We start from the raw sequence: 14854 nt of genomic DNA on the forward strand, positions 1-14854 counted from the left end.
TCTAAATGATGAGCTTACACAGGTCCTCCCACTTATAGTGGTTGGATCCCGTACCCAGACTTTTGCTCGAGGCAGGTGTGTCTCGCCAGAAGACTGCAACAAAAGAGAGTAATTTGAAATGACAGGATTATTTGAGTTTTGGGCCACTATAAGGTGATTAATTGTATATAGAGCCTTGCCCAGTGGACCATGTGAGTTTTCTCCAGGCATTCCCCCTTTTTGTTTCTCTGGAATATTCTTTAAGGTTCCATGAGCACATTCAACAATGGTTTGACCAGTTGGAGAATGTGGAATACCAAATTCATGCAATATTCCACATAATCATGAAAACTGCTGCGTCTTTTGCAAGACATAGGCGGGACTATTACCAGTTTTCACAGAAGAAGGTGTACCTAAGATTGCAAATGCTAGCTTCCAATGGGCAGTTGCGACCCTTTCTTCCAGTATGAGCAGATGCCCACGTAGCAGAGAAGGTGTCAATAATCACGTACTTAAGTCTGCCAAAGTCAGCAAGATGAGTGACATCCATTTGCCAAAGCTGCAAGGCTTTTAGGACTCTGGGGTTTACCCTTCTGGTAAAGGTGAAGCAAGTCCGTGACAGTCCAGCACAAATTCTCACAATATCATGAGCTTCAGCTGCTGTTAACTGAAGCTGCTTCTGCAGAGTATGTGCACTTTGATGAAAAAATCATGCAATGCTTCAGCCTGTGCAATTTTGTCAGTCTGAGGTGCTACCCATGCAGGGTTAGCTAACCTGTCAGCCCTGGCATTACCTTCTATTATGAAACCTGGTAAATTGTTGTGACTCTGAATATGCAGGCTGTGATATGGATGAATTCAGGCCTGAATTGCACACCACAAAGTTTTCAATAACTGAAATGAAGCCACGTTATTGTCTTCTTTCAGAAGTGAACAATCCAAATGTTTGGTTATGTCTGCTGCATAAGCAGAATCAGTGACCAAGTTCAGGGGTTCTTGAGGAAATTGCTGGAATGACTTGGCAACAGCCCTCAATTCAACCAACTGGGCTGAGTCTGACTCATGGCCTTCTAGTACCTGCAAATTAGATTCATCCTTCCAAGTAACAATGCCTTTCCATGTTTTTCCTGAGCCGTCAGTGAAGACAGCAGGTCCTTGCACCAACACGTGACTATTTTTGGCCACAAAGACAAGTCAGTTGATTTTGCCAACTCCAATAACTTACAATAACTTAACTGATAAGCAATCTGCCCTGAAAAGGTTTGCAGCACACTTTGTAAAGGAGCACTGTTAACAAAGCTCTATTCAAAGTGTTCCTGCTGTAATGGAAGAATAGTTCCTGCAGGACAAGTCGCCACCAATTGCAAACACTGTTGACGGCATTTGATTATCAAAAGAGCAATTAATTCAAACAACGTGGGTACTATCTTTTTCAGTTGATGGGACAAAAAGACCCATTCCAAGATGTTCAAAGGATCAGACCACTGTTCACTCCATTGGCCAGTGATACCTGTAGGATAAAAATCTGTCTTGGTAATGAAAACAGAGATAACAATGGAGGGATCTACTCAATTGTGTAAGTAAAGCTTGAGCTGCAACCACCTCAGGGCTGAAGAGAACACTAAAAAGAATGCATAAATAATAGAACTAGATTCCCAAAAGTCTGTATTATCCCAATCACCACAAATTAAATCCATAACCTTTGTATGCTTTGGTATCTACAAAGGCAAATTAAAGGCACGTGAGATATTACATGCAGAAGTATAATTACCCCTTTTTGGAAATTTACAATAAATGACTCTTGCTTTAAAGTTCAAATAATTGAAACTCAGGAAAAAGTCCGTCAGCTGAAGATGTTGATACTTGACATCACTGGATGTCTTTTTGAATCCTGAAACAAGGAATAACTGAAGAAGATTAGGAGGAGCACAATACCATGATGTTGACATAGGGCTTTTGTTGTCAAATTGCCTGTGTAGTTTCCAGACATAACTATGTCTCGGCAGCCCATCTTGTGGTCTTGTTCTGGCCACAAAGGCTGTACAATGATTTTCCTTTTAACTGGGCCTCATTCTTTGGAGGTGGTCGATGTCTGATCAAGTTGAACAAGTGACTGCTTTAAACCTGCTGATGGTAAAACACAGGTATATCTTCTCCTTAACTTAATAAATCTATTAGGCTTTGTTGTTTATTACTCAATCAAAATTTAGATTTGATAACTCTTTTTCTAAATTTCTAATATAAATGTTGCATTATTCAGAATCATCTATTGTCTAAAGTTCTAAGTACATCTTGTATTATTCAAACATTCTTAGGGTACCAAATTCCCCTTTTTCTTTAAAAATGAGATATATGTCTGTGGTTATACATAGCGTGAAAAACGCCAATCACTTGTTTTTAAAATTTTAAAAGTTTAATAGTAAATAAGATGGTTATAAAAATAGAATTAGAGTAAAAAATTGAACAATTAGAGTTAGGACAATACGAGACAATAAAAAACAAAGTTACAGACGTCTGGGTGCCTCCCCGAGCAAAAAGCTCTGAAGAAAGACCCCTGCTAACAAAGGACCATCTCTTAAAAGCCTGTTGAATATTCATATATTTCATACATGATGCACAAACTCTATTCAAACAAAGAACCGTCTCTGGTTAGTTCACTTTTTTTCCTTTAATCTCTGTGGCATTCTCAAGGCTGAGAGAGGCAGGAGGAGTTGGTCTCTTCTGATAAGGAAGTAGGAAATTCCTTTTTTCTCAGAAAGAGTTACGTTTTCCTGTGGTTGGCACACAAAAACTACACTTTAACTACAAAACTATATTTACTATACTACCAAAACATTAATACAACATTAACAATTAATACAACATAATACATATAGAAAATGTCTTGCGTAGAGCCATATAATATGCATTTTTCACAACAGGATAAAACATCAAGGCAAAATAACACATGGAGCAAACAAAACTCATAGTAATCAGAAATTAGGCAGATAATAAACACAATTACACATGTGAAATACAATGATTGTCAATCCCTTAACACTATACCATCAGCCCAGAATCTTCAACAGCTGAAAACTGTTGCAGATCAATGAGGAACTGGACAATCATCTCCAGATAATGATCTCCAAGCTCATTCTAGGAACAGATTCAGCTGCCATACTTAGAGGGTCAAATTACCAAGCCAAAATGACTTGTCTCTAGGTTTTTTGGACAGAAAACATCTGGGTCTGTTGGCAAATATCCCATCCAGGAAGAGCTAAGGCTTGGCCACTGCCCAAGTTCTAACTGGGAGAGAATTCCCTAAACATATTTTTAAACAAGGTTCCTAAGAATCTTGGAAGAAAAGTCTAATTGAACCCTCTAATAACTGGTCCCCTCTGAAATTCTGTCAGGATAGGTGTGTCTGGTTCCGTCCACCACAGATAGGGATGCTTTGAACGCACCAAACTATTGGAGTGGTTCTGTAACCAGAACTGAAGCAGCATCATAATACCCTCAGGTCAGAGGAGGCCTTCTATAAAGCTCAAATAACATTTCTTGGTAATCTGAAAAACACTTAAAAATCATTAGACAGCACTGGGTCAAATCACTGAGCCGGTGCAGAAACTGGCATAATCAATTAAGAAACAGAGAAAGAATCCCAGAATGACAGGTGTCTTGTAGATAATTACACACAAAGAGCTGGCAAAGTACAAGAAGCTGGCTATAAATACACTAATAATATCTTATAAGCAATACGTATCATAAAAGCAAAAAACTCACATCATGAAATCATTATATCAGTAGCAATCATCTTAGAGCATGGAGATAACAGTCTTCTAAACAGTCACATACTTATGACCTTAGAATGAAACTCAGAAAAACACTGAAATAGTGCACAACCAATGACAGCTACTATATAGAATCATCACTGAGTCTTCTGTGTTATTTGTAGAAGATGAAACAGCAGAGATTCTGCAGCTTCTTCTATTCACATATAGGTGGTTATCAGCCGTTCATCACAGCTGCTTCAGTTGGCATCACCTTTTTTCTAAAAATAATTATACTTTGAAATTTAGGCACGCATTTTTCAACAAAACTTAGACGTCTAAATTAAACAGCACTTAAGCTCAATATAGATGAAATTTAAGAGAAAAAAAAAAAAACAAACACAACTCTATTACCTTAATAGAATTTCAAATCAACAAAATTAACATCTGTATACCAGAGCAAACTCATGTAACAGTACTCTGACCTAAATATAGCGAAGCTTAACTCTGTTTGATTCTATCACAGTTTAATTTGCATTAATAGTTGTAAAGAAATAAAGCTTTCTTGAGAGGAGGAGTGCGTGATGCAGGAGCAGGGGAAAGACGAGTGAAAATTGATCTGCTGCTCCCCTTGGCCCCACCCTCACAGCCATTCTTGGCCACTGCTGCTTCTCCCAGGTGGAGCCGTCTCTCTCAAGCTGAGAGCCCAGGAGCAGCAGGGCTGCACCCGGCTCCCCATGGCCAGGTCAGCCACTTTGCTCTTTGTTAACACTGCAGTGGCACCTGTGCCTCCACCCCATGGGTCCCACAGAGCCACTGGGGGGAAAGGGGGGTGGAACTGGGCACAGAGAAAGAGACTCTGGCCACCTCCATCCTGCAGCCACTGCAGGGAAAACAACAAAGTCTGCTGGGCAGCACCCACGATTGCTGCCACAGCCCTCTCGGAGCTGCCATGTCCATCTCCATCTCCCCCTGCCCCCAAACACCTGCAGAGGGAAAAAAACAAAGAGAAAACACAGCAGAACAAATATTAAGAATCACACGTGAAAAATATCAAAACAGATATAGGAAAAATTAAAAGACATAAGGCAATCATTAGGTGAAACTGCAACCTCCACAGCCCACCCAGGCCGACTGCAGCTCTGTGTTCCCCCAGGCTCTTAGTACATCCCACCCCCAGAGGCTGGATGGAGCTGCAGTGACATAAGGCTGAATCGCAGCTTCCTGTCCCTCTGTGTTTCTGACCAGCACAGACCATTGGCTCACAAAGGTCTGTATTGTGCCTCCCAACTGTGCGATGGCCAGTCCTATAGGAGCCAAAGGCCACATAGGAGGCCACACAGGGAAGGAGATGACTGTAACATTAGTGCCTGAGTCAATCAAACCTTGAAGCTGGATCTGAGGCGGGCTAGTGTCCGGCAAAAGCAGGGTACGTGTCATCTGTGGTCACTGATGAAGCGGAGACCATTCTGCGGCCAACTGTGATGCAGAGAGAGGAGGAGGAGCTGAGGGAGGCAATGGGAGAGGAGTACACAGCAATTTCTGGCTGCTGCTTGGCTGCGAAGCCTTCACAGAAAGCACAATCCGTTCTCTGTATAATTTTGGTTCCCCACATTCAGAAAACCTTTCCCCAGCAGCCCGCTTACGCAGTGGTTTGTCCCGGGATACAAACTCTTGCTTTGTTGGGGGCTCATCCCACACCAGCTCTCAGGGCCAGTTCCACTACCCCATTGTTGTAGAGATCAGCCCTCTCAAGGAGGGTGCTGGGGAAAAACTGCTATACAACTCTCAGTGGAGAGAGCAGGAAGACAGTCCGATCGTCAGTCTTGGCTGAAACAAATCTTGGAGGTCACCAGACGTCGCTATTGTATTAGGGACAGCTGAATAATGACACTTGACTCTCAGGTCTTCTCAGAAGGTGAGAGCCCAGTTTATTAGAAATCACATCTTTCTATAGACTGTTCCGAGAGAGCAGGACATGATTGGTCCTTGAACCAACATCTCTCACCATTACTGGCTAATTAGGGGCAACACCCCTTCATTAACATCTTGCAAGTAAACAAGTGGGAGAAACAGCAGGTGCTAGATTGTTTGGATTCCTTCCTCACAGCTTATCCATGCATGGGAAAGTTATTTGACTTGCTTTCCCACAGACTCCTGCTACCTGATACTTGAAAATTTCTCTTTAACCAGGCTGTCAGCATCCGCACAAGGCAAATGTCCTGAATGTGAAAAACTGATAAAAGGAAAAAGGGGGTTAAAAGCTGGTCCCATCCATGGCTGTCAGCACCATCAATAATACTCTTCTAAATTGAATACAACTCTTGAAGTCGGCTCCCCACCCTTACCCCACTGCACAATTACCACAGGACAGCAGGTCCAGGATGCCACTGTTCTGCAGATGTTCTTGGTTGTACCACAGACACATTCCTGGATAGTTTTAGTTTATCTTAACAGAAAGAAGTCTTCTTGATGTTTATTAAAATAAATAAATAAAAAAATTAGCAAAGTTGCACAAATGATCCTTTGTGTGAACTTATCAGAAAGTGCTATAGAAAAAAAAAAAAAATCCATGTCCCTTTAAAAGCAATAGTTCCATTATTTTGTTGATTAAATTGATAATTAAATTTATGAACTGTCAGTAATGTGTACAGGAGTGCAGAGAGTATCAGGCGTTAATGCTGTGCTGAGAATGTGAGAGGGTAAGATGAGATATTTCACTATCTGAAAATGTCAGCTGAAGGACAATCCTGGATAAAAGACTGTTGAAGAGGAAAATAGACAGATAATTTTATCATCTGCTAGGTCAGGATGAGCCAGGAAATAAGTGAAGCATGTGCAGCAGAGGGCTTTGAGAGCTGAACATTGAGGGGCAAGTATTTGGTGACACAGCCAGTAATGGGAAGGCAGGGAAAATTGAGGAAGTTTTCTCACTGAAGAGGTTGAAATAAGTAGAGGAAAAATGACTGCTAGGAAGGTAGTCTAATTCATACTGGGGCTTTGGGCCATCTTTTACTTTTACCTGCTAGTAATAGGAAATGGAATGTGAGAAAGAGTTCTCAAGCAATATGTCCTCAGTGCAGAAGAGCTCCTATTGCATTCAAGAAACCAAGAATAAAAATACATCCCAAGCACTACCTTTGCTTCCCTATTACCTATACTGTGCCAGACTGAAGATCACTTGTACTTTCAAACCAGTGCAAATCTCCTGACATTTCTACTCTCTAATTAAGCCAGTAGGATACAGAAATTCATTAACCTTGCATTGTTTTCCCAAATGGAAATAAAAGCAGTTTGCTGTTTTCTTTCACCACCCATATTTAGATAGAACCTATATTTAGATATCAGCTGTAGAATTGATTTGTAACCATTCCTGAGTGTTAATTCTGTTTTGGCAGGAGCTGAGGTACTCAGTAGTGCCGGTGATTGATTCTGGGAGGCCAGCTGGATTACTTGGCTAGATGTGGACCCTGTGGACGCTCATGCAGTGTCATCAGGGTTTAAATCATGAGGATCAGTAGAGTTACTTGATTTCATAACTGTCTGGGAAAAAAAGCAAACAAACAAACAAACAAAGTACTTTGAGAGCTGTTCAGACCACATTCAGCTGCATATAGACAGATTAGCTTTCAGAATCAGGTGTCCAATTGCCCATTGAATTTTTAGGAAACAGCAAAGTTGACTTTCTAGAGAGCCCATCTAGGAAAACAAATTTTAGCAACTAAGTTCAGTGCCAGAGGTGACATGACAAGAATGGTTCAGTTATGCTGAATCACTTTGTATCACCACACAAACACAGCTTTATTGTCATATACCTAAACTCTGCATTAAAATGAAGACAGTATTCATTTTAAAAAATCAAATTTTGAGCTGTTATGCTGTAGGAAATCTGGGATAATTCTGCTTAAATCAATGGAACAGAATTGAACAGATTTACAGCCTGGCAAAATTTACTTCTAAATCTAAGTGGAACTAATCTATGCAAATGGGAGTTCCTAGGAGTGTTCCAGAAAGCTAGATTTATTTATTTATTTAAAAAAAAAAAAAAAAAAAGATGGGAATAATGTTGTAGTGCATTAATTTGGTTTATATTTGTGTTTCATTTTTATATTGGATTTGTAATGTTTTCTTCCCTGTTCCCCTTGGAAACTGTATCACGAGGTTTGTCCCTGCCCGGCTGTGCCCAGCCCTCACACTGGAATGTAACCCAGCTCTGTTCCAGTCCCACCTTGTCCCTGATGGGGCAGTGGCCTGTCCCTGCCTCTGGGCCCTGCCCCCTGGGAAAAAGCCCTGGGACAGGCGGGGTCGGGCTCTCTCTGGCACCAGGGGAGAAGGGGAAGTAGCTAAAGGGGCTCCGGCCGGCGGGGGCAGGACCCGAGAATAAAGCCATAATATCCCCCCGGCGAGGGAGCAGGCTCTGTGCCTTTTGCCATTGACAGTCATCTGGGTCTCTCTAAAGAAAAGCCACATCAATTAAAGCAGGAAAATACTCTGTTAACTTCTGATGTAAAGGAACTTTAAAGATGGGTGTATTGTTACAGGAGTACTGTAAGTATGTTTAATACATAAGTCTCTTGTATTTGAAAACTTTAGGATATTTTAAAGTCGAGTAGCCCCTGTGTTCATGAAGCAGAATTCCCTCAGGGTGTGAATTGTCTCTCAGTGTGTAGGTACAGCCCCAGGCAGGCGGAGACCCAAAGCAGTAATTCAAACTTCTGAACATTATAATAATTCAAATAATAAATGGTTTGAAACAGAGAGTCACTTTCAAACTGCTTTAGTGTAGATGGTATTTTTCTTAATTCCCAGCCTTATTGTTAGTGAGCTGAGCTTATTGAACTTCTTGCCAATTCTGTTAAGGGCAGATGGAGTGAAACGTGATAAAGGCAACTCCCATGCATCAGCTCCCCTCCAGATGCCATTATCGACATGCATTTTACAGCTCAACATCTCTTGCCATCAATGGGCAGAATTATAAAGAGGTTGAGCATCCTTGGCTTGAATGTCGGTAATCAATAAGGACGCTCATCTGGCTTAATAAGGATAAATTGTTGCCCTTTGAAACGACATACCATTCCAGCAGTCAGAGTGGACTAAGGTGACTTCCTTGACATTTATATTGACTCTGGGTGTCTGTGCTACCCGATGTGTATGTACACAAACACTTCTGTTATGCATTTCTCTGACTGTTCCCTGACACTATGGATTTCTCTTGTGTATGTCCTGCAATAACGCATTAAATTAATAATTTTGAGTGCTTCCCCTTAAAAGCTCATTTCTTCCACTTCAGGCAACTGGGTTTTGTTTGTTTGTTTGTTTGTTTGTTTGTTTGTTTTGTTTTAATCTTAAAGACTTTAATTACAAACTCTTTGTCTTTCTAAAAAGAGTCCCAGTTTGTCTTTCTAAAGCCTGCTGACAGAACATAATAGGTGATATTTTCAGAAGTTCCTGCTGTGTGTGGACCGTCATTGCTTCTAAAACCTGTGATTAAATTCTGTCCAGCTTTAGTGAGGGGTTGATAGGCCTCAGTGCAACAGAGCTAATTTATTTCTAGGTGCTTAAGAAATAATGATCCTACTCCTATGGGAAGCAGCTATTACATTTATAGAAAGCATGAATGTTCAAATCATACAGTTTTGTATACATATACATATACAGTTTTGTAATACATAAGCCCAGCTAACATCATGATCAGTGGTTCTGTGGAGATTTCATTTTTGATAATAGAACATTTAGTCAAATATTGATCTCTCTCACAGTGTTTTAATAACAACAATCCTTGGTTATTACCAACATTTCTGGTCTGTTATTCCCAACAGTCCTTGGTTGGACCCATGGCCATCCAACTATCAGTGTTTGAGAGATACACATATCCCCTTATCTTCTGGGAACTGAGAGCTCAAAAAGGATCTCACTTGGAACCGTTGTTTAGAGAGTCACAAGAGAGTTGTCTTTAGTTATGGTAATCTTCCACTCTGGGCACAATTCAAGTTGGTAGCTTTTTTGGAAAGTTCAACAACAAAAATATTATTTTCCTTGGATTATTATTCAGACAAGAAAAATAAGTTTCCATGGCTGTTTGTGAAAAAGCAGGTGTTCATTAGACAGCAGAGTTCCTGGGCTCAGACAGTGTTTCTGATAAGCTCAAGGGGGGCTCAGTCCAGGTGCAGCTTATCAAGGCCAAGGCTTGACCAGCATTTCTCAGCTTATAGTGCAGCTAGGGGAGAGGGGAAAGATGTAGCGCTGTCTGTGGGGTGGAACTAGCCACCATTGTTTTAATGTCTGCTCATGTAATTTCTCTCCCTTTCCTTGGCAGATTTTTATTGGTGAGATATCCATGTATTTCATAAAGTCAACCCGAGAAACACTCATTATTCAAGAGAAAACTATTTTGACCGGAGAGTGCTGTTACCTGAACCCACTGCTTCGAAGAATAATACGTTTTATAGGTAAGCATCCCGTGCACTGCAAGCTTGGACCCTGCTTGCTGCAAACTAGGATGAAACACCCTGACAAAGTACATCACAGAATTAATTAAGCTGTGAAATCTTTGCAGGCATCTTCCACCTTAGAGGGATAGTCCCCTCGGGATTTCCAAGGTAACTTTCAAAATTTGCCATATCATGCTGGCTGGAGCTGGTTTAGATCATATTCTGCTGAACTTAATGCTTTTTTGAGACCCTTAAAGAAAGGTTATACCAATCAAATCCTTATATGAGTAAATCCATCATTGCTAGTTTATGTGAGCTACCCATTTTAGTTGTAAATTTATTCTCACCAACTCATCTATCTGGCATCTTTCTTTTCAGCTGTAATTTTAACATCCATAGCTCTGCCACATAATGTTCAGCTGAGCACAGCAGAAAAAAGCCCAGAGCTCACTTCAAAATAATATTATTATTTTCATAGTATTTGCTTTTTCTTTGAGCATTCATTGAGTTAATTGCTGAGAAAAGAAGTTCTGTCATTTAACCATTCGGAGATTGCTTTATATGGTGCTTGCAAACCACTTTACCTTCTTCACAGTGTTGATGAGTCTCAAGTTCATGCATGGGATGGGATGCCTGGCTGATGGCATGGGTCAGTAGCTCCTCAGGTGGCTCCCCACTGGCCAAGAGGTGTTTTCCCCACAGAGCATCACAGCATTGCCTTCTTTGTGCACTCTCAGAAGTGAAGGACTCTCCCACACTGCCTCTCATAGAGAGCTGAGCTCCAATTCATGGTCTGATTTAGAACAAACAATGGGGGTAAAAAATCTTGAAGTATCTAGGGTGCTTCTTCTCTGTCGCTGCTGAATTTCTGAGCTTTACCTGGAATGAAAATGTCTGCTGTGGATGTGGCAAGTGTTGTGTTGCTTCCATGGAGCACATCCCTGGCTGCAGACAGGGGTACTTCCTCAGAGCACAGAGTTGGAGGTCTTACCCTGTGCTAGCATATTCATCATCAGCAAATATATGCTGCAAAGGAGTAAGAACTGTGGTTTTCCTTCTCCTTCAGCTCTCTCTGTGCCTCCTGCTTTATGCATGGAAGGTAGAGAGTGAAACGTGCCTTCTGCCACCATGGTGGCGGAAGCAAACCATCTGTGTTTTGTTACTCAGGCCTGGTCTATGTGCTGCTGGTGGGAAGAAAAAGACACAGAGATGCAGTTAAAAGTAAAACTTTTACCTTGAACTTGAACTTCACATAACTTCCAGGATCTATTGAAGGATAGCAAACTGCCATTAAGAGGTGCCAGCCCTGGGCCACTCAAGGCTTTTTGACTATTCTAGCACATTTGGCGTGTTGCAAAGTCCCAATCAAACACTCTTGCCTGTGAGATCAGCACTAGAAGTCCTTAAATCATGGAGGCTAAGTATTTGCTCAGTATGTTTTTTTACAGTTATCTTTATTCTTAAACATTCATGCTGTTGTTTCTAGTCTGGTGGAAAAGAAAGGGGTAGCAATGAGACAGTGGACTGTCAGAGAGTAGTAGAACATAAAGAATATTAGGGAAATGAATCTTGGCTTTTCAGCTGTGTTTGTTTTCCTGAGAAAAATGAAGTTAATATTATTAGAAAAGGCTTGAAGTTTTTGCCTTGTCTCAAACTACGCTGTGTACTTGTTTTCTTCTGAAACCTTTTCCCTGCCTTTGCAGTGAAACAAGAGAAGTAGAATTTGTTGTATGAAATAATTTATGAAAGAAACTGAAGATAATGGTGTGGTTTTCATTTTGCATTTCACCTGTGTTTTGAAAATATGGCATGGGCTGAGCAGCTGTACCCTGTGTCTGGATGATCCAGGGAAGTTAGCTCCATACAGCTGCCTACTCCAAAATGAAGCTTCCCAGGTGCTGGGCTGTGCAAAGACAATCAGGTTGCTGGTACACAGATTTCTCTGTGTGTGCCTTCTCTTGATAAACTTTGAGGCCGAAAGTTACAGAGTTGATTAGCTAAGTTCACTTGCAGGTTAAGTTCTCTTCCCTAGCAAGCAGTCTGGCTTCTTACAAAATAGTTTGCTGCGAATTTAGTTTTGATACCCAGACGTTTGAGCAAGTCTTAATGAATACTTACAAAAAGCAGTTACTTAACTCCTTGGAAAATTGCCTTATAAGGCATTACAGTTTATATTATTCAAAAGGATGAGAAAAATCCTGCAATATGTCTAGGTTCTCCTTTGTCAGGAAAAAAGGAACACTGCCGTCCGTAAGGCACAGCATGGAAAACTTTTGAGAGTTGCTGGTCCCAAATTTTAGAAAGGCAAAGAGGCTTTTTCTCCCCCTCGACTCCGTAATGGAAGTTCCTGGGTTGAGGTGGGATTTAAAGAATTGTAACCTAAATGTGCTTTCCACAAAACAAGCAGAAAGCTGTAAATACTTCACTGAAGGTTCATTTATATTTTGCAAGGAAAGAGATGCAAAAAGGGAAACTTCAAGCTGTTTATTGGTCCTGTGAAGGACAAGGACCGTTGTAATACAATCTCCATTGAATCTTTTGGGTTTAGTTACTAGATTTGAGCTTTCCTTCTCTTACTTTTCCTTCATGTATACAGAATTAAGGACTTTTTTGCACTTTGAATGTGGAACAAAACAAACTACAGCATTTCTGGAATGCTAACAAAGCCCTGTATTTCTTTTCTGGTTTTTTGCTATCTTGTTTATTGTGCTCTCTGTTGATTCTCTCCTTTTTGTTGATTCTTTCCTCAAGGTCTCAGCACACATCTGTTTCTAAGAGCCTCCCCTCCTGAGTTTAGTCTGAATGACTCTGAATGTTGAGCTTTGTATTAAATCTCTCCCTGATTCTTTGTCTACATGAAGCAGAATCACAATTTCTTCTTGCTTCCTGGCCCAGATGTGAACCCTTCATGCTGATTGACATTTGCTTTTGTGGCAAAAGATTGCCTCTCACCTTGCTGCAGTGTATATCATGTCCTTTATTGCAGCCTAGATTAGTAAAACCCGCTATGCTCCCTGAATTTAGAAAACCACTTTCTTTATCGGGGGGGGGGGGGGGGGGGGGGGGGAAGGCTTAGCTTGGAAACTTTTACAGACTTACAGACTTTAATGTATGTTGCAATTTGCTCCATCTTCCTCTTTATCTTTTTTACTTTCACAGACTTTTTATAAGATTCTGAGGTCAAACGGGTGGTGTGCAATTGCTTCAGAACAGTTTTTCTCTAATATATTGCTGCCGCACTACTCTAGTGTAGGCACATCATCTCTCCTCCCTCATCTCCCCACCCTTCCCAGCAGTTCTATCATCAATTTCTGATGCCCAAACTTGCTGTTTATGTGCTGAACCTTTGAGAAAGAAATTGGTAAGGGTGGTTGTTTCCTGGGCCCATGCCTCTTCTCCCTGTCTCCCAACTTGAGCTTACGCAGCTTTTGGTGTATTTATTCGTTCTGGCTTGTAATTTCACATTCAGCACTTTGTTTACATTGTTCCAGTTTGCATTTGCTTCTGTGTTCTACTTAATCCTTTGTACTGCAAATAGAGATTATAAAATATTTTAGTGAATGGTTTCAGTCAAGGCTTTAGTCTTTCTATGTTCAGCTGCTATCATACCTCCAGGATCAAGTATTCAGACCTCCCTGACCCACTCTAACAGGGTGACTGTGGTATGTATTGTATTGCATTTCATTATATTAGGTTTCTAATCCATGTGATTAAGTTGTCTACCTGCAAAGCCCTGATAACATGCAAGTAGACCCTTTCTAGTTCAGTTATCTAGAAATTCAGCATACTTCATCAGCTCGTTACCAATGCCTTTACTTTGGATGCGCATAATTTGCCTTCAACAAATGCTGCAAATCAGTTTCTGTTGACAACTTAATCTAAAGCATGGTGACACTTCACAGTCGGCAGCTAAATACTTAAGTTAGGCTTTATTTCAGCAAATTAAGACTTTAGTTCAGCAAATAAAGGTTTACAACATTTATACACACATTGAGTTTATTGTAATGGGATAGATATACCCCAGAGCTCTGATCCCTAAGCAGCTGCATAAGACAGCTTACCTGACCTTGTCCTTCTTTCTGCCTTTGCATCTGAAGTTCACTGTGAAACAGTGCATGTTCTGTTATTAACTGTCTGTCTTTCCATAGGGCTCAAGCTGTATTTGGGGGTGTTGTCCCAAACCTAAACTGCTGCAGCAGCTTGAACTACTGTAGATGTTATCGCTGAGGAACAGTGGAACAGGTCACTGTGCTAGGGACAAATCAATTCTTACTGTTCTCTTTGATGCCAGGCTCTGAGCTGGCAGCTGCCTCCATGAAAACTGGTGGTTGTAAAAGCAGTGAGGAAGGAAGATAACCTGTGCATCTGTCAGGAGGAGTCTTGAGCTTTCAGACAACTTTTGCACTGGGAACTGAATTTCTTCTGGCACGGTCAGATCATGTGTCTTCCTTCTTATGTCTGGGGAGAACAGTATCCAGGCAGGACACCCACAGATGAAGCAGGCAGACTCAGAAGGTAGTAGATCCCTGGAGTAGTGAGCTTTGTGGGCTTTTCAGTATAAGATCAAAGCCAATCTTAGGATGAGGTTATGAGTGCTCAGAAGCTTGATGTTGAGTCTGTTTCTGATGGCATGGCAACAGGACAATAAATTCCCCTGCAAACCCCATCTCTCCTGTTGTAAAATGGATTAATGAT

General features: G+C 41.0%; 1 protein-coding gene across 6 annotated transcripts in view; it reads left to right on the top strand.

Moving 5' to 3' along the window:
* PLPPR1 (phospholipid phosphatase related 1) overlaps positions 1 to 14854 on the top strand; it is a 167726-nt gene that overhangs the window by 135394 nt on the left and 17478 nt on the right. For all 6 annotated transcript variants that reach the window (XM_040090656.2, XM_058424128.1, XM_058424129.1 and 3 more), the window contains one exon: positions 10045 to 10177. In XM_040090656.2, the coding sequence (XP_039946590.1) occupies positions 10045 to 10177 (133 nt within the window). The remainder of the gene's footprint in view (positions 1 to 10044; positions 10178 to 14854) is intronic.

This window comes from Hirundo rustica, chromosome Z, assembly GCF_015227805.2.
Source record: "Hirundo rustica isolate bHirRus1 chromosome Z, bHirRus1.pri.v3, whole genome shotgun sequence".
NCBI lineage: Eukaryota > Metazoa > Chordata > Aves > Passeriformes > Hirundinidae > Hirundo > Hirundo rustica.